The 21,430-nt window shown below is 38.9% G+C and overlaps 1 protein-coding gene across 5 annotated transcripts in view; it reads left to right on the top strand.

Annotated features, from left to right (window-relative positions):
• LOC139442539 (thyroid receptor-interacting protein 11-like) overlaps window positions 1-21,430 on the top strand; it is a 78,863-nt gene that overhangs the window by 31,417 nt on the left and 26,016 nt on the right. For 3 of the 5 annotated variants that reach the window (XM_071223358.1, XM_071223357.1, XM_071223356.1), the window contains exon 5: window positions 19,349-19,488. In XM_071223358.1, the coding sequence (XP_071079459.1) occupies window positions 19,349-19,488 (140 nt within the window). Of the gene's footprint in view, window positions 1-14,865; window positions 14,957-15,091; window positions 15,132-19,348; window positions 19,489-21,430 lie in introns of those variants that run through there. The other 2 variants (XM_071223359.1, XM_071223360.1) reach the window with 2 other exon arrangements.

Here is a 21,430-nt window from a genome sequence, read left to right as displayed (position 1 = left end):
TGTCACCTGGACCGCCTCCGTGGTCTAGTGGTAGAGCGTCCGCCCGTAGAGTGGAAGGTCCGGGGTTCGATCCCTGGGCGCGTCATACCAAAAGACGTTAAAAGATGGTACCCTGTCTGGCGCTTGGCATTAAGGGGCTGAAACAAGGGCTGGTTGGCTTGGAGTCATTCTACTGTGTCTGAGAGGGGTATTCATGTTAAACTGCGGCATGGTATCTCAGTGAGCTAGCACTATAAATCGGCATCAGTCCGGACTAGTACAAGCAGCCACACAAACACACACACGTACATGCACGTTGCTATACAAGTGCAATAATCTTGGACGCGATGTTAAACCCCATTTCACCTCACCTCACCTCACCTCACCTCACCTAATGTCACCTATGACAATGTTAAGCTGAGGCAATAGAAGTTTGCCTTATGCTTTTGTGTGAATCAATTTTTTCAAGGAAATACTAACTGCTACAACCCTAGCCATGCTCTAACAGTCATAATGAATACCCTATTGATGCTGCATCATGGGAGATATTGCGTTATGGAGGAAACTAAGTAATTTAAGCATGTAAGGGTAATCCCCATTTCAGTTTTTCTCATCCGTCTATTCACAATGCGTGGTCATGTGAACAGGTGCAGAAATCTATCCAGCGTGGGTTTCGCTTAACCCTTGCAGTAATACCCAGGCTTGTGTCAGTATGACATGTGTATGCTAGACTTGTCACTACAAGGAAGTAATGAAGGTCACATTGTCCTGAAACATCAATGGTTAAGTCTAACAGAATAGCAGTTTGCTAAGCATGACTTATTTCTTGTAACAAAACATCATTTCTTGTTCTAAGTGCACGTGTCACTGTAAGAATTCATTGCCAGTTTTGCTGGTGAGTTCTGGCTCATCGTGTTTGTGAAAATGCTTATGCAGGTTGAAATTTAAACACTTTCAAATTCAAAAGAGGTAATGGATATCACACCTTCTGTTTAATCCAATTGAAAGCAGGTCACAGGTTTCAGAAAGAGTGCTAATTTAAATAGTGAGGTTGTTCAGATTCCAGGAAATCACCTGCCTGAGTACCGGTACGTAAAATGTGTTTGTGAGCCAGAAGAGATGAGTGTTTGCCAAGCTTCTGTGCTGTGATAATACACTTATTACCTCTGTATGTCCCTTCCTGCCAAGGGTGTTTATCTGATTCAGTTCATACTGTTAGAGTTTATTGAAAGATATCAGGTATGCTTCTATATTTTCCTTAGTTTCATCCCAGAGACTTTTTATTTGTGTTGCTGCTCGATCCATTATGTTTTTTGACATATTTGCTTTCAGGTAAGATGATATGTTGAGCATTCTTGTGATTGTGTGTGGATAGAAAATCTCGTAATCTGCCTTCAGGTGACAATCATTATTGATGACTCATCCCCATGTTTATATATAACTTCCAGACATTTTAAGTATATTTATTGATTAGGATTATTTTTATATATTTACTCTGCTAACATATTCAATGTGAAGTCGAGGTCAAAATCATTCAATCAGTTAATTAGTTTACTTTAAAGAATGAAATTGCACCTAGCAGTTTTTTTAGAATTGAACCTATAAAAGTGTCTCCCAGGGTCGGTTGTTTGGAAGTTGACAGGGTAGATCTCCTGCTATGTTTGGCCGCCATCTCGCCTTGCACTTCTACCTGACTAAGACTCATAACGTGGGAGGGCAGTCTACCTGGAGTGCCGACTTGTTCCTGCTGAGTTCTCAATCACCTGATATTTATGACGAGTTGGAGTGTGAGTAATACCGTTGATAAACCCACACCTGGCTCTGCGTCTCGTTTATACCTTTGCGGGCAGGTCAGTATGGCCGCCGCAGCCAGCGGGACGCTTCTTCTCCAACAGGATGTGCACTACAGCGGTTATGGCCCATGTGTATTGATTCGAACTTAATCATCAAAACACCAATATCTCCAGGAACTAGAAACCTCTGATTGCCTTTTCTGAGTGTGCTTTGCAAACTTCACCACTGTTTTAGGTGCTGTAATATCAGTCCGTATCAGAACAGCTATTGGGAAAATATTATTTCCACTGAGTTCTTATTTTACTGAGACATGATTAATTCACATGAAGGGTTTTTGTTTTTATATGTATTGGAAATTAGAAATAGTTTAAAGGGAGGCCGTGCTCCACAGTTTGAGTCTATTTTCCGGACTTTTTAATTAGTGCCAGGTGTGTTAGCATAAAATTGGAGTTGTCAGAGAGCCAGTCTAGTGATTGCCTGTGCCTAGTCTTCTTCTAGGGCACGTTGTCACAAGTTTGCACAAGACGGTACCTGGTTTATTAATCATCATTTTGTCAAGTGCTAACATTATCATTACTCTGTGCAGAGTAGCATCCCTTGGGCATGCCAGATGGTGGGTTTGAATCCCGTTTCACCCTGATTATGTTTCTAGGTTTGTCAGCACCATACTCATGGGTTTCACCAAAGTGGTAAATGTCTGAAACCTGCATCACGTCTGAAACCTGCATCATCTCAGGCTTTTCGGGCTTTTTCTAGCTGACACTCAGTGATATGACTGGAATACTGTTAAAGAGGGTGCTAAACCCAACTCACTCAATCACTATTAATATTATGTAAAAATTGAATCTTCATTGATGTTATCCAAAATCATCCCACCCTCACTGTTAACCCCATTAGAGGTTTTACCCAAAAGGACCCTAACTCAGACCCTACTTCGACCCATTACAGCCCCATAGGATTAGGGTGTTGCGTTTTTGTCTTTCTTTTGAAACCCAATGCACGCACACACCACACACCACACATCCCCTTCTACCTCCTCACACCACACACACACCACACTCACACACACTTCTACCCTCTCACACCCCCTCACAGACATACATCCCACCCCATTCATCAGGGGGTACAATCTAGTTACTAATATCATCTTATACCTCCATGCCACACCCACCCAAACCCTACACAACCCAACCCCTAAATCCAAACTATGTCGGGGTATAGTCACATACAATCCCAAGTCACCAGATCTGACCACCCAAACCATAAAGTTGCCTCTCAAGACAAACATAGGGCACCTGTTGTAGCCTGGAATCCCCAAGGGGCGGTCGGGTAGCCTAGTGGTTAAAGCGCTCGCTTGTCACGCCAAAGACCCAGGTTCGATTCCCTACATGGGTACATTGGGTGAAGCCCATTTCTGGTGTCCCCCGCCGTGGTATTGCTGGAATATTGCTAAAAGCGGCGTAAAACCATTCTCTCTCACTGGAATCCCCCCTGGGAGACATCAAGATGCTAATAACACTTTATCCCTGGCTATCCCATCCAAACCCTACGCAACCCAACCCCCTAGCTATATGTAATTACTGCCTTATCCACACTGCCACAGTCTCCCCTAGCTATAGTTTCTAACCCCCAACCCCTTACCACCTCGCCCCCACTATACCCCTAGTGCGGGTGTGGTCTTGACACAACCCAACACTCAAGCTGCTCGTACCCATTGCACCCAAGCCTGCTAACACCCGCTAGTGTTTGTTAGTCATGTACACAGATCTAATCTACATTGCACAATACCCAGTGCAGGTGAAGAAACTCAACACATTATGCATGAGTACTTCAAAGCATTTATTTTAATCAAGTTAGTATTGTATTATAACTAGGTAGAAAACTGGTGTAGTGTCATGTTCATCTAATGATATAGGGGAATATTATGAACGGATTGCGTATTGTGCGTGAGTCATAAAGTGAATAGAAGCTAATTGTATGATAATGTTGCACATTTGATCAGATATTTTCTTGTTTTACAGACAATATTGTCATATTTGTAAAAGAAACAATCTGTGAATTTAAAGTGTTTGTTATTTCATTGGTCAATAATGGTTAATTACAAAGAAGTATCAATAATATTCAACATGTATACAATCAGGACATTTATCTTGAAAACATCTGTTGATTTAAGGTCTATTTCCTTTTTTCTACTTTAAAAACTGTCACAATATAAAACGTTAAAGCAATATTACATTCAACATGTTCAATTTGAGGGGTTAAATTGAATTAGTATATTTCCATTTGTGTTGTTGATGTTAAAACATCAAGGCTGCATGTTCGTCAGGAAATTTTTTTTGTTTAGCCTTTGTAAGAAGGATATAATTATAAGAAGATAGAGGATTATTTTCTGAATCTGGGCATCTGAAAAGGTTGACATCCCAGTTTGTAGAAAGTTCATGGCCGGCAAATCTACCTAATGTCATCTGAACTGTTGACCATGAGGCTAATGTTCCAGTGTCCACATCCATGTCACAGCTGTGTGTCTGTGTGTCATGGAACCCACCCGAGTCTGTTGGAATCTTTGAATGAAATGTCCACTTCATGCAGGATCTTGAGACAATTAGCATGATTACCTGAGGATTAATTAACATGTGTACTTTAACAGTCAAACACTTTTGAGTCAGCTAGCCCACACTTTTCAGTAGAATTTAGTGTTATTATATCGATTGTATATCAGCAGTGGGGAACAGAATGTTACTACACTCAGGCCTTGGGACTAGTGACTAAAGTAGCAGGGTGTGGGAATTCGTTACATGTAGCAAAAGAAGATATTTGGTCTTTTCTACTGTAAATGTATCCTACTCAACTTTTGATAGGGATATTCAGTGTCCAGGCTTGGATTGAGTTTGCCAGATTTGCTGAGAGTAGATGGCATACAAATAGTATTCAGTATTGCCAAGGAACTTCAACAAGTGCAGCTTAAACAAGTGCAGCTTCATTTAAAGTAAATTAATAAGTTCCCAAATCAAAATGTTGATCTCTTCTGGTTCTGTAACCGTATGAACTATCACATGTCAAGTGTGTCAAGGCAGAAAGAAGGATTTTCTTGTATGTTATGAGACAAAATGAGCGTAACATATTTTTATTGGAAATGTATGGGTTAAGTAATGTTTTATACACTCAGTAAGTCAAAATAGTTCAAGTGTAAGACGGGGCGGTGGGGTAGCCTAGTGGTTAAAGCGTTCGCTCGTCACGCCGAAGACCCGGCCCATTTCTGTTGTCCCCTGCCCATTTCTGGTGTCCCCTGCCATGATATTGCTGGAATATTGCTAAAAGCGGCGTAAAACCATACTCACTCACTCACTCACTCATGTGTAAGACGCGCATTTGTAGGAGTTCTGCGTAATGCCTACATCCATTGATAGTTAACACATGGTTCTCAGTACATCCATTGAACTGACAAAATTTACAGTGTCAAATACTTTCTGGGACAAGCTCAAACTGTTCAGATGCTGATCTTATGATCAATAATTCATTATTTAACAAATCGGAGCTTTTTTATTGGTCAATGACTTGCATGATATTTCATAACTGCTGAAATATTGAACCTTTCTGTCAATTTCCTGAACTGTTTATCCTTGTCGATGTCATGTTAAGGAGTGAGTGAGTGAGTTTGGTTTAATGCTACTTTGACCAGTATTCCATTTAAATCCTGGCGTTTCAGCTTAATGTGGGAGGAAAGCCCAAAGTTATGCAGGTCTCAGACGTTTACCACTTTGGTGAAATCCACAGACACAGTTATGGCGCTGACAAACCTAGAAGCATAATCAGGGTGAACCGAGAGCAACAGACTTATGTTTTAGAATAATGAAGTTTCTATAATTTTTTTTGGAAAGTGCTGCTTTTGCTGAATTACAATGTTAAATAATCAGATTATTTCTCTTCCAAGTCTATATCAATAAAAAAAATTACATGTAATACAGGATTTAGCCTATATTAATTTAGAATGTGTAGTAGCTTTGTTGAATCATTAGTATTGTAAGTATTGCTTATATTTTTACATCCTTCCTTGCTTGGATTGGGACGAAAAATCCAATCCACTGGTACGCTGTGAAACATTGTACAACATAAGACTATCAGTGTTTAAGATCACCTAAAAAGCCAGACTGGCGTGTTTGCAGTGTCTGTCGGACAAACAATCAGCTACACAATAACTTATATTGTAGGTAGGATAGCAACTTCCTTCTGTCAATATTTGTAAAAGGGTGGCGCCAGAAAACATGTAATTAATTCAAATATTTTGGTAATTGCTTGCCATGTGGATATCCTCTTTGAGGTTACATGACTGATTTTGAAGGCCTTAATTATGAATGAGTTTTGTTTTAGAAACTGTATGTTAGAGCCTAGGTGAATCTGTATGTTAGAGCCTAGGTGAAACTGTATGTTAGAGCCTAGGTGAAACTATGTTAGAGCCTAGGTGAAACTGTATGTTAGAGCCTAGGTGAAACTGTATGTTAGAGCCTAGGTGAAACTGTATGTTAGAGCATAGGTGAAACTGTATGTTAGTCTAGGTGAAACTGTATGTTAGAGCCTAGGTGAAACTGTATGTCAGAGTCAAGTGAAACTGTATGTTAGAGCCTAGGTGAAACTGTATGTTAGAGCCTAGGTGAAACTGTATGTTAGTCTAGGTGAAACTGTATGTTAGAGCCTAGGTGAAACTGTATGTTAGAGCCTAGGTGAAACTGTATGTTAGAGCCTAGGTGAAACTGTATGTTAGAGCCTAGGTGAAACTGTATGTCACAGTCAAGTGAAACTGTATGTTAGAGCCTAGGTGAAACTGTATGTTAGAGCCTAGGTGAAACTGTATGTTAGAGCCTAGGTGAAACTGTATGTTAGAGCCTAGGTGAAACTGTATGTTAGTCTAGGTGAAACTGTATGTTAGAGTCTAGTGAAAGTTATGTTTAGGGTCTGGGTGAAATTTTATGTTGGGATCCAGTTGAACTGTATGCTGGAGTCTTGTTGAAGATGTATGTTAATGTCTAGGTGAAGGAGATCCAGGAGTCTGATTAGCAATAGAAACTAACAGTTTTGGTCCACTAGTCCTTATAATGATAAAATATAGCAAAACTCTTAAGGAAGGCAAATTTCTACTAGTCCTTATGATACCATAACTTTTGGCAGTATGACAAGAACTATAGGACAAGAGCCAATTCTAATGCTGATCAGGCCAAACAAGCACTCAGTATGGAAGTTTGTAGATAAAAGGTCAAAAACAATTGTCAAATTCTGACCGCAGAGCATGTACAAATAAGAATATAAATAAAATGTTTATATTATGAATTCAAGACATTCGTTTGTCAACACCTGTTCATAAAGATAGTGTGGGCGCTGCGATTCGCTGTGCAGAGTTGCATCCGTTGGGCACGGCAGAAACCTATGGTTGTGGGTTCGAATCCCGGTTCGCCCCGATTATGTTTCTAGGTTAGTCAACACCATACCCGTGCTCGTGGGTTTCACCGAAGTGGTAAACGTCTAAGACCTGTATCACTTCGGGCTTTCCTCCCACATTAAGCTGACACGCCACGATATAACTGGAATACTGTTAAAAGCAGCGTTAAACCCAACTCACTCACTCACTCACTCACTTGTGGGTTTCACAGAAGTGATAAACATCTAAGACCTGTATCACTTCGGGCTTTCCTCCCACATTAAGCTGACACGCCACGATATAACTGGAATACTGTTAAAAGCAGCGTTAAACCCAACTCACTCACTCACTCACTCACTCACTCACTCACTCATAAAGATAGTTGTCTTCTCAAAAATATACATCTTGAATCAAAGACACCACCTCAAAGTAATAAGGGCTGAAAGAGAGGTACACTTGCAGTATACCCGTTGATGATATTTGTTTGATGCTTCTGTCGCTGAGGCACAATTTGAAAAATTTGTTCCCAAAACTTGAAAATAGAAGGGATTATGAATCAGCATGCATTTCATAGATGGCAGTTCAGTTCATTGACATTTGAAATATGACACTGATAGACAAATGAAGTGATATTCAAAGTTCAATGAATGGCAGCAACGACTTTTCTGGTGTCTGGAAATAAGTCTGGAACGTAATATGAAATTAAAAAAAGCATCAGTTGATGGGGCAAGTCCCCCCAAACCGCCTGGAATGACTCTGAAAATGGCAGGTGAAAAACTTGGAAACCAATACTAAATTACCTTTTCAAGCACAAAATGTCTCACACCTTTTCAGAAAGGCAAAAGGTATCTGGTATTCTACAAGTGAACCAAAAGAATTTGTTTTAAAAAAAGATGACAGGTAGACTCTAAATATGGTACAAAAGAATTTTCCTGGAGTGGAATTTGAACTGTTGATGTAGGTGGGTGATGTAGGATTTCCATGAATATCCTAATAAATTTGGATTTGTTTGTGCTTTGCATATTTTTGTCCTTATCGTTAACGGATTAAAATAGTCCAGGCAGCTGTTGGAAAAATCAATGCACCGAATGTAAAGAATATACCGATAAAATAAAAGCTTGTTTCTGATGATAGAGAGCAAAAGCAGTTATTACATATTTTAGTTACAAAGGACTGTGTTATCTTTGTGAACTTATTAACCATTTATTTGCCTAATATGTACCATACCTGTTTTCTGTGTGAAAGAGATTCACCTCAGCCATGCAGAGTTTAGTTGAACTAAAAGGTTTCAAGTAGATAGAGGATTTGTTTGCCCCAACATGCGAAAGGAGTTCCCATGGCAAGTTTTCTAAACATGGCTAAATGACTTGTTGTATTGATATCCTACAAACTGATCTCTGGGGCAACCTACGTAGTCGGTGGGTCGGTCTCAATCTTACACAATGAGTAACACGTTCAGAAATAGCTGTGTTCTTTTAAGCAGGTTTATGTGTTGTCCTCTTGAATGTCCTGTCTTATGCCATTAAATAAGTTTAGGAAGGATAAATATCCTTATTGGAAACATTTTCAATATTTATTTTAGTATGGAATATGAGTGTAATGATCTATCGAACTATCAAGGTATCACAATTGCTTGCCCTATAATTGTACTCTATCGATAGGAATTTAAAACGCTAATGGTATATCATATGTGTAACAATCGATAGTCTGAATAGTCACAGTTATAAATAAAACAACTGATTTGTCAGAAAACTCTGACAGTTGATTTTCAAACCTGCCGTCTGATGATTAGCAAGTATTCAATTAGAGTAACTTCCCTTTCGTTTGAGTTTTAACAGGGAGGAACATTGCCAACTAGGACATTGTCCACCATACTTTATTTGTTTCTGTTACATTGATTAATGTAACTATCAAACCTTAAAGTCGTTTAACACAGTCGCAATACTACAGTAAACTACATTTATAACGAACATGCTTATAACGAACTGACGGATATAACAAACTTATTTTTTAGTCCTGGCCATTTGATGTATATATGATGTTTATATGCTTATGACGAACTACGGTTATTACGAACTAAAATTACAGGTCCCTTTGAGTTCCTTATAACCGTAGTTTACTGTATTGCAATAATGTCGGGTACTATTGCAGAACTATATCGCAATAGTGATAATAGCCCCAATCATCCTCCATAGTTTGGAAGCAGTTCCAATGTTTGATGTCAGAGAAATATAAAGCAAGACACAAATTTGCGTACCATTGTGTAAACTTTATGAAAGCAGGGCACAAAAGATGTTGAGCAACTCTAACACACCAAGAAAAGTTTTTGAACTGGCACAATTTTTCATGTATGTTTCACCAATGTTGTTGTTTGTTGTTTAACGCCACACTCAGCAATATTCCAGCTATATGACATCTGTTTCACCAGTGATGGTGATGCTGAGTAAACATGTGATGATTAGAGCTGTTCTTTGTTGATTTAATCAGATTCTAAGGCTGTTAACTCCCGAAAGTTAAGGATTTATTATTCCACATTGAAATTAACCTTTGTGTAGATGTAAGATGTATTACGACTGTAAATCCATTATATTTGGATATTATTAATTAATTATCAGATTTCCATCCATGCCTGTCCCTCAGCCAAACAGCCATCACATAATTGTGTTGCCTCCAAGTACATGTACAAACTATAGTTAACACACACAGATGCCTTGAATGGTTTGCGTTAAAAACGAAATGAAATATTTTATTCCTCCTGCCAAATTTTGTTTTTGATGAAAATCAAATACCTGGTATTTGAATTGTTATGGCCTTATCTAAATATAACTATGTGGTACATTTTACTTTGATGTCTAGAAACCACTGTAAGGTGGACCCACTTTCCTGGCCCCAATCATCACGATATGCCTGAAATAGTGCCGATGTGACGTTAAGTATTCACTCACTCACACTCCCGGCCCCAATCGTCACGATATGGCTGAAATAGTGCCGATGTGATGTTTAGTATTCACTCACTCACACTCCCAGCCCCAATCATCACAATATGGCTGAAATAGTGCCGATGTGATGTTAAGTATTCACTCACTCACACTCCCGGCCCCAATCATCACGATATGGCTGAAATAGTGCCGATGTGACGTTAAGTATTCACTCACTCACACACCCAGCCCCAATCGTCACGTTATGGCTGAAATAGTGCCGATGTGACGTTAAGTATTCACTCACTCACACTCCCGGCCCCAATCATCAATATATGGCTGAAATACTGCCGATGTGATGTTTAGTATTCACTCACTCACACTCCCGGCCACTAAAATCGAATATTTATGAATATGCAGTCATGTGCATTTACATACCCCGTACCTAAAAACATCCATAAGAACATATTATATGCATAGATGTCTTCAAAAGACAACACTCTCATAATATTTAATTTGACAGTATTGTGGCCACTGGTCATTGTCGCATTTGTGCAGATATTAGTTCCTGGAAAAGTGCTGAATATAAATGTATAATATATTAATAATTAACAAACCATGTCAAATAATTGATGTTATTGTTTCACTGATTACAACAAATAATACATCAACTGCTGACTTGTTATTGTATTCGTGAATTGCTATTCGTATTCGTTACCCTATATTCGTGATACGAATCGTATTCGTTGCAGCCCTAGTATGAACATGACCAGATGATAGCACATGATGGAGTGGGAAGGGATGAAGCAATGAAGGAGTGGTGTGAAGTTAGGCCATGTTTGTGTGGCCCTTTTTAATATTTCGTCAATACATCAGAATTGATATTTCCCATCTGTATTTAGCGACAGCTGGGATCGACTGAGAAAATCTGTTCCTGACAAGGTCCCTATGTGTTTTTTCACAGTCCATATTTTATGTACATGAATGTTGTGGTCACTGTGTTCAATTCACAAGGTTAAAAATAAACTCTGATACTAAATGTTATTTTATGCTACGGCAACTTTCTGAAAGCATGTTACAGCACATTGATTATTAAACAAAAGTAAGTTGCATTTGAGTGCATTATTTTGTCAGTTGATGTAAACACGGTTGATATCTAATTTTTTATTAATATTATCCTTGGCATATGTTGCCAAAAGTCCCTGATAGAAAAAATAATGTCTGCCAAATTATTATGGTAGAAAATGTTAGTTGGGAAATTATTCATTGCTTTGTTATCTTTTTGTACCATATTGTATTAGCCATGTATTATATATAATACTTGTGATAAATTTCGTTAACACAAATTAAGGGAAAGGTACTAAAATAAAAAATAAAAAAGTACTTTCAGTTTTACTTACCAATATCATAATTTTGTTTTTCACTTTACTGAATAGTAGTGTGTCAAGCACTTTCAGTGAGCATTTCCTTGGTTGGAATTTTCAGTATTGATATACATGCTACAGATTATTTCAATATATTGATAATATTGATTACTTGAAGAGAGAGGATTTCAAAGTAGTCAATATAATGCGGAAAAGGAATTGTTCCAGATTCAGTCATGGTATTATATCTCAGTCCTAGCTGTCATATTCTTATTATTTAACACATGTTGTATTACAACTCAACATTTACTAAGGACCGAAATAGTTATTTTTGATCAAAACTGTGCTGCTAAGCAAACGTTGAGTAGTATACGTTTTACTGCACTTTTGATATGGATATATATCTCAATAACACAAAAAAATTATCAAAATATGTCAAGCGTATATTTAATTACATCTGACATGCCTTATTATCCCTTTCAAAAGTTGAGTATTGTATTTTTTTATCAAAAAATATTTGTGCACAGTTTCACTCAAGTATTTCACAATTAATTATAAATCCTATTTGTATTGCTGTTCAATTACCATCAAGCCAATCCATATGACTGACAACTGTACGTCACTGGCTGAGACTGTTATCAATGTCCTCCTCCTCCCATGGCTGGGTCCCTGATGTCACAGGCCAGCCATACCACACTCAGAGGATACTTGTTTAATCTTCCTGTTTATTCAACCTCAAACACAGTTTCTTTTATAATGATATTGTTTGCTCTGCATGAAAATTTGTCAAACCTGAGAAGGGGGCTTTACAACCACTTTTACAATGACAGACAGTGTTTTGCTTTGATGAGAGTGTTCGGGACATTGTAGATTCAGTTTGGGGGTGATGGAGAGTCATATTGGGGACAGTCTGACCGTCGGATATGTTCCTTAGCCTGCTTTGACTCCACACCTGTAGGTAAGGTGCTTGCAGGTAAAACCGTGCCTTGTTCAATGTCAGTGCTACCTCGTCACAAGCTGCATGTTGCTCACATATTGCCTTCTGTTCATCTGACCTACTATTTGGTGTGCTTTATGTACCATGAGATGACAGAATGCAAACTTGACACAGCACAAGTGTTTATTAACAAGGATAAAACTATTCAGTCAGAGTGTTAAGTGTCAGTTTAAGATTTGAAAGAGTACTGTATTGGCCCAGATATTGGGAGGGATGAGTGGTTTTAAAAGACTTCAATTGACAGGAATTTCAACCAGCCTAAGGCTGGGAACAAGTGTTTGAATTTGATCAAGCTTTTGCTTTATCAGGGTTGCCTTTAATTACTTTGGTTTTTTGGTGGTTGCTTTGTACGTTGCTGACATGCTGTGATGTAACTGGAATACTGTTCAAAGCAGCGTTAAACCAAACTCACTCGCGCACGTGTTATATAGTCAGTTCCAGTAAACATTCTGTTGGTCTCCTTTCTACATTCTTTTGTCAGTCACTCTGCTCGTTCTTCAGACAATTAAGGGTATGGGTAGCACAATGGTGCAGAGTTGTGTCCCTTGGATGCAAGGATCCACTGATAGTTGGTTTGAATCCAAAATTTTCCCATTGATTATCTTTTTCTCTGTCAACCAAATTGTGTTTTGCGTTTATGGAGGTATATAAATTCGCATAGCACTGAAATAGCATCACAGTGCTTTGCAGTCCATTGTGGCTTCATCGGTCACCACTCAAATATGTTTCATAAATTCTTTTTAAATATAGTATGCTCAAATATGTTTCACAACTTGTTTTTAGATAAAACATACAGATGCAGCATAAATAACTAAATTGTAAATATATTAACTTGGTCTCGTCGCTATATGGCTGAAATAATGCCGATGTGACGTTAAATTTTAACTCACTCACTCATCGGTCACCATGACATCACTAATATCTGTACCACTAATACACGTTAGATGTATTTGTTACACTCCAGACATTGGTTAATCCTGTTTACAAACTGAAAATGATTTTGGATGATAAATAGAATATCTCCCTTGACTTTTTAACTTTTATCGATTTGTGTTGACATATGTCACTTGGTTGAGATTGTCCATACATCAACAAAAATAACTTCACAGACTGCATTTTGCCTTTAACACGAAAATAACTAGGCAACAATATGAAATCAATCTGGTAATTTTTACAGGCAGCAATGATTAGCTGTTTTACCCCGATCTGGGTAGCCTGACCCACACTTCAAGCCTCACCCACCCATGGTAGTCTGACCCACACTTCATGCCTGACCCACCCATGGTAGTCTGACCCACACTTCATGCCTCACCCACCCATGGTAGTCTGACCCACACTTCATGCCTGACCCACCCTGGGTAGTCTGACCCACACTTCATGCCAGACCCACCCATGGTAGTCTGACCCACACTTCATGCCAGACCCACCCTGGGTAGTCTGACCCACACTTCATGCCAGACCCACCCATGGTAGTCTGACCCACACTTCATGCCAGACCCACCCTGGGTAGTCTGACCCACACTTCATGCCAGACCCACCCTGGGTAGTTTGACCCACACATCATGCCAGACCCACCCTGGGTAGTCTGACCCACACTTCATGCCTGACCCACCCTGGGTAGTCTGACCCACACTTCATGCCAGACCCACCCATGGTAGTCTGACCCACACTTCATGCCAGACCCACCCTGGGTAGTCTGACCCACACTTCATGCCAGACCCACCCTGGGTAGGGGCACCTGTTGATATACAATCGGAAAAGCTTTAGACAAGCTTATCTGTCAACATATTGTCGGCCCAGGAAGCATAGGGACTGTTAGGTCTCGCAATACCCTCTTTTGAGTGGAGCCTTCATTTTGGCAAATACAATCAATGTTTACTCTATGATTAATCATTTATGTTGACACATAAGAAATCCTTCAAAAAGTCCTGCGCTTCACAGCGAGGAAAGGGTGGTGAGGTGTAGGGTGTGGCTAGGGTAACTGATCATGTGCTCTGCAATTTTCCCGCCCAAATCACTTATCTCTCGGGCAAAGTCCGTTCTTACCCCTCTACCAACACACTTGAGGTTTAAATCAGTTGGCCCAGATTACGTCGTTGGTCCATTCACGAGCGGGGTGGAGAGCCGGGGGAAGACATAATGCACACCCAGTCAGCTCCAGACATCACAGGGCAAGCATGGCCACAAAGAAGTGCTCAGTCAGGGTAGGACGCTTGCTATTCACAGTCTCTTTCACAGCTTCTTCAAGCCTTCACACCTAGGCCTGACTCCATGCATGCTGGCATATGGAGAGTATTCAAGTATGTGTACATGCATTCAAATGGGCCGTCGTGCGTTAATGTCGCCTGATTGGTATTCAAGTCTTCATCAGGCGGAGATTAGTCGGTATAATGATACACATTACTTGGACAGTATTGGGACCATGACCATGTGCAAGGATGTGTACTCTTTCCGTCTCTCACAACCTGGACTTGGGTGACAGTCATCTGCACAGGTATAGCATGGCACTTGAGTCTTATCTACTAACATATTACTATAGATTATTGATGTGGGAATTAATCTGCAAGTCATTGTGAACCACCACGTGGCGGGCTGTTGAATCTGATGTGTGGAATAACCTGCCATACAGGCAACATGTAGTACAGGACACACAGCATGTTCCCAATCAGGTTGGTCTGGTGCCTCTGGGTTTCAAGGTGTTGGGCATGTTCACTGAAAATTTCATAGACATGTATTTGTACATTTTAATTTTAATATTTTTTTTTCTAGTTTTCATCTCGTTAAATAAATATATTTTGATTAATTTTAATTGTTATGTTGGTTGTTCTTATTATACTTACTCATTTTGTTACATGAATTTGGATTTGTGTAGACTTATTTAAGTACATGAAATGTACCAGTATACTTATTATTGAAGATAAGTCATAAAACGAGTTCTAGTTAAGGTTTGGTATTGAGATATATTCTTTAATGACTTGCATGGTGCTTGTTCCATTGGATAATAGGAAATTACTTTAAATTTGATATATAGACTATGCAAATATTTCAAAAGTTAAGTTTAAATGAGAAAGATATCAATTATTTCAGCAAAATTGATATGTAATTCATAGCCATGAGGACAGAGTGTATCAGTACTGACCGGGACAGAAACATCGTCACACATGTATGAAATGTGTAGTTGATAGTATGCATATGCTACATGCCTTGAGTTAAATTGTGTGGGTGTTGAATATAATAGTTGCTGCATTTCCATCAAGCGGTTGCCCTCAATACTCCATGACTGATGTTATTGTGTGTCCGGCACGGGTTGTGAAAAGAGGCTGATGTGCTCATGCTTGCTCTGAATGCGTCCATCAGACTGTGTAACCACTGTAGTTGTAGGCTGATGCCGTCTTACTTTAATTGGATGACACTACAGTGATTTAGAAAGAAACATAGGTGTTTGCTTATTGTAACATGGCAGCGCCATGTTTTTATGTTTTTCTTGGCAATGGCTGCAAAAGTGGTGCTTGACATTTTTTTAATTAGTTGCTTTCATAAAAAAAATTAAACCTATTTATTTGTAACTTGTGTCAGATTTTTTGGTTATTTTGTTATTTATTTGTTTATAATATTTGTGATTCTGAAAGACCTGCCGATGTTAATATTAAAACCAACACCTCTTTATGATAAATTTGCAAGCATTTTTGGACCATTGATTTAGGAAGAAAAGTTTGTTGTAAAATACAATAGGGACAGGTAGGTTAACATTTTCGTATATATTCACTAAGGAATGTTGTTATTTGTGGCATATTCATATGAAAATTTCACATAGACATTTCAAATCAAGAGAGAAAATGTATAAGGTTTTTCTGGTTTTGGATTAACTAGATTTAAAAAAAAAAAAAATTATTTTATTTTGTCATTGATGTGGGTCAAAGGATGTTTTTTTTCATTTATTTATGACCTGGGCTAAATTATTTTCACACCATTTTAACATTTCTATGTGCAAACATGGCAAAAGGTCCTCTATTCTTTGCATGCACTAGGAATAATTGTGATGTTGTGACATACAGCAATATTCTGTCCATCTGTGCAAGATGACGCACAACACTGTCACTATACAGGCAATACCATATCGAATTGCTCAGTCTTTTGCTCGTACCATACATGATGGGATTTCAGTTTCACGTTTACGAGTCTACCACACGATGTGCCGGCCACAAGGCAAACAAGTGAATGTTTGCTGATAATCATAAATGGCCACATCTGTCCTTTCTGAAGATCATAAAAGTTTACAGCCTCTGTTTTCCATGACATGCCATGTGTCCATGTAACCCACTCGAGCTTCTCTCTGCTCGTGCCGGGGCACATAGTTGTCATATTGTTCCCCGCTGACTATTTCTGGTACATTTTTACTTGATTATTGTCAGAGTAGAAGAGTCATTTCCTGTGTGTGTCTACATCAAACTGACATAGTGTTGAGTTACAGTGGGAATGTAGGATATGCATTCTCCATTCCCAGGAATATCTGTATCAAATCTGCTTTATTAGAAAAATATTAGGGCCACTTATTTCTTTATTATAGCAATGAGGTCAAATGAAATTTCATCAGTCTGAAATAAGGTCATCTCATTTGAAGTAGGTTTATTTCCAGGTGTTTATAATCCAGGAGAAATGTACAGTAGAGAGTGATAAGAATGTCCATGTATTCATGTTGTAGGTCTAAAACATTTTTGTAGGTTGGGTAATTTGGACTATATCTTTGTTTTATGAACTTTGAGCTGAATTATTTTATTCATTGTTAGTCTTCTATTCTGAACAGATGTAATTTGTTTATCAAAATCATTTATCATTTTGAAGCTGAAAAAAAAAATTTTTTTGATTCTTATTTTGGCTGATGTCATCCATATGTCCAGGTGTTCTTGTGTGTGTTTTATAGTTATCAGCAAGGGCAGGTAACTCTATGGATACCTAAATGGCTTTGCCTTGTGTATTTTACTAAGTAGAGATCCTTAATATCTGTATACCACACTCAAGGAATGACAGGAAGCTGTATAATCAGTAGCATCAATGTTGTGCAGTAAAAATATAATATAAAGCAAACTTGTAACTTCTGAAACATGCACTACCTTCATCCAAGGAGTTTTGTCCTAACATCCCATGTTCTGTACAGTCTCTCTCCATCCAACAGTGTGTACATTATCTTGACATCCCATGTTCTGTACAGTCTCTCTCCATCCAACAGTGTGTACAATATCTTGACATCCCATGCTCTGTACAGTCTCTCTCCATCCAACAGTGTGTACAATATCTTGACATCCCATGCTCTGTACAGTCTCTCTCCATCCAACAGTGTGTACAATATCTTGACATCCCATGCTCTGTACAGTCTCTCTCCATCCAACTGTGTGTACAATATCTTGACATCCCATGCTCTGTACAGTCTCTCTCCATCCAACTGTGTGTACAATATCTTGACATCCCATGTTCTGTACAGTCTCTCTCCATCCAACAGTGTGTACAATATCTTGACATCCCATGCTCTGTACAGTCTCTCTCCATCCAACAGTGTGTACAATATCTTGACATCCCATGTTCTGTACAGTCTCTCTCCATCCAACAGTGTGTACAATATCTTGACATCCCATGCTCTGTACAGTCTCTCTCCATCCAACAGTGTGTACATTATCTTGACATCCCATGTTCTGTACAGTCTCTCTCCATCCAACAGTGTGTACAATATCTTGACATCCCATGCTCTGTACAGTCTCTCTCCATCCAACAGTGTGTACAATATCTTGACATCCCATGCTCTGTACAGTCTCTCTCCATCCAACAGTGTGTACAATATCTTGACATCCCATGCTCTGTACAGTCTCTCTCCATCCAACTGTGTGTACAATATCTTGACATCCCATGCTCTGTACAGTCTCTCTCCATCCAACTTTGTGTACAATATCTTGACATCCCATGTTCTGTGACATAATTTCTCTAAATCCTGTTCTTTGTACAATTTTTCCACATCACACACTGACAATATTTCAACACTCTCTACAGTGTTGCTTTAACTGTGCACAATACTCTACTTTCAACACTGCACTTTACTTCTACATTCAACATTGCACTATACTTCTACATTAAACACTCTGTACAATACTTCTACATTCAACACAGCACTATACTTCTACATTCAACATTGCACTATACTTCTACATTCAACACTCTGTACAATACTTCTACATTCAACACTGTACAATACTTCTACATTCAACACTGTACAATACTTCTACATTCAACACTGCACTATACCTCTACATTCAACACTCTGTACAATACTGCTACGTTCAACACTGTACAATACTTCTACATTCAACACTGCACTATACTTCTATTTTCAACATTGCACTATACTTCTACATTCAACACTCTGTACAATAATTCTACATTCAACACTTTACAATACTTCTACATTCAACACTGTACAATACTTCTACATTCATAATGTATTTATAGGTCTTTGAAAGTTGATGATGTACTTGTTGATGGATGTTACTGCATCATCTCCATGTATTTATACATGTCATGAAAGCAGAACCTTTGAGCAGAGATTCTAGTTCATCTAAGATCACCTGATAGTGATTCTGGTTTTGTCGGCACCATACCCGTGCTTGTGGATTTCACCAAAGTGGTAAACATCTAAGGCCTGCATCACTTTACTTGGCTCCCATGAGAACACACGGTTACGTACTATTCCATATGCCATGACATATTAACTATAGTAACAGGAAAGAATCACTTGGTCCTTAACTTTCTTTGAGTAGTATATAACTGTTCAAAGCTGCAACCTAACTCACTCATTCATCCATTCCAGCTAATATTTCATGTTTGTCTTTTTATCTTACAGGATTTTCTGAAGGGGTCGGTGGATCTGAATGGGACCTTGGTGACAATATCAGCCTCCAGCATGAAATCAACAGGCTGCGTCAGGAGGCCACACGACTACAAACCGAGGCTCAGCACTGGAAATCAGTAGCAGGACAACTGGTTAGTCATTACCTCTAATCCAGCCTAGTTTGGGTTCAAATCCCGGATGGGACTCATTATTTCCCCAACACTATCAATCACTCTTTTGTGTGGTCCAGACTCTATGCCTTTTCAGTCCTGCCTGTATCTTTGACTAAAATGTAAAACTCACCAACTAGATCTGTGTTCTGTGACCCGTGAAGATCTGGGGTAGAATAGGTCTTCAGCAACCCATTCTTGCTGTAAAAGGTGACTATGCTTGTCGTAAGAGGCAACGAACAGGATCACTGTCTTGGTTGATGCATGTCATCGCATCCCAATTGCGTGGATCATTGCTCATGATGTCAATCACTGGATTGTCTGGTCCAGACACCATTATTTACATACCGCCGTCATATAGCTGGAATATTGCCGAGTGCGGCGTTCGTTAAACAACAATCAAACAAAACAAACTGTTACACATAAAGTACATGTGCACCTGTTTGGCTTTGATCATATAAATGTGAAATTAATGGGATGGATGCAGAATTCCATGAAGATGTTTTGTGGACCCGTGTCCGCGCCCGGGACATATTGCCTCCATTGTTGATACTACTGCTTCCTGTACTTTGTTACAGTGTGATAGTGTCATTTACTACATCTGTCACAGATGTTGGGTGTGGCCATGTTCACACAGTCACATGAACACATGTCTCCGCTAGTGTCGGTGCAGTTCACACAATACTATCACACGCAGGCTCCGGGGAATAGAAGGTTTATTCAAGTGCATACGTTTGAAAAAGCCGTTTGACATTAATGTGATTAGGGTATCTTCCATGAAATCTTTAACCATTATTATCATGATTATAGGTATGTATTCTCATTTATTTCATTCCCCATTAAATTTGGATTTACTTCTTTAGTGTTATTATTTCATATTTCTATTTAGGGGCAATGGATACATTGGATAGTTTTTCATTCATTTCAGTATATACATGGTCGTAAAAGTAATGGCTGTTACAAATATACTACTCAAAAGAAGTTAAGAACACCTGATTCTTTCATGTTGCTATAGTTGATCTGTAATGCCATGACAGATTAACTATAATTATAGGACAAATCGGGTGTTCTTTAACTTCTTGTGAGTAGTATAGATAGTAAAGATATTAGTTATTGATGCAAATGTTAGTGGGTATTGACTGACTTTCTTGACGGGATATATTTCGCTATAACGTTTTGGAAATCTATTTGTATGGAATCAGTTAAATTTGGGGGTGGGGGCTTTCTGCATGTCACTCATCTGACATCCTTGGGTATTTCCTTAACTTTCTTGACTAGTATATAATTGGGTAGTCCTGTGGTTGGCCTGTGGTTGGCCATCATGGCCAACACCTTGGCTAGGTCCCTTCACAGGTCATCTGCAGGTACGCATTGTGAAGTCCATTCTCTGTGTTCTCTTGGTATTGGATATGAGCCGTATCCCTGTCGGGGTGGAGAATATTTAATTTACTGCACTTGATTTGACATTACCATACAAGTGTAGTTTACTCTCAACAAGGTTATGGAATTGAAACATAATTTCCAACAATATTATTCAATAACTTCAAACGTCATTTTATGGAATAAATAAATGTCAGTGAACACTGGTTGTTTTCAGTTACAGTGTCGTTGGAGAAAACCCTAGTGACAGACTTTCTCACACACTTATTGGCACTGTAATGAGCAAATATACCATCTCTGTAACACAGCTACAGGCATATCTCTCATGCACAAACTAGTAACACTTATCACCCATGTGCCTGGCCATATGCTGTGTTTGCAGGTAGGGTAATTAACCGTGTTATCCTGTTACTCTGGGTAGCTTAGGAACACGACTAGGACGATGCGTGATAACAGCATTGTTTGACACAAACGTTGGCAAGGTGTGTCTCCAACTTTCATTAAGTTTGTGTGTGTGGTGACAGGCCGCAGTGTTTGTAATATG

Source organism: Haliotis cracherodii, unplaced genomic scaffold (assembly GCF_022045235.1).
Source record: "Haliotis cracherodii isolate W230 unplaced genomic scaffold, xgHalCrac1.p SCAF_5, whole genome shotgun sequence".
Classification (NCBI taxonomy): domain Eukaryota; kingdom Metazoa; phylum Mollusca; class Gastropoda; order Lepetellida; family Haliotidae; genus Haliotis; species Haliotis cracherodii.
This window is presented reverse-complemented; position numbering and strand designations above follow the sequence as displayed.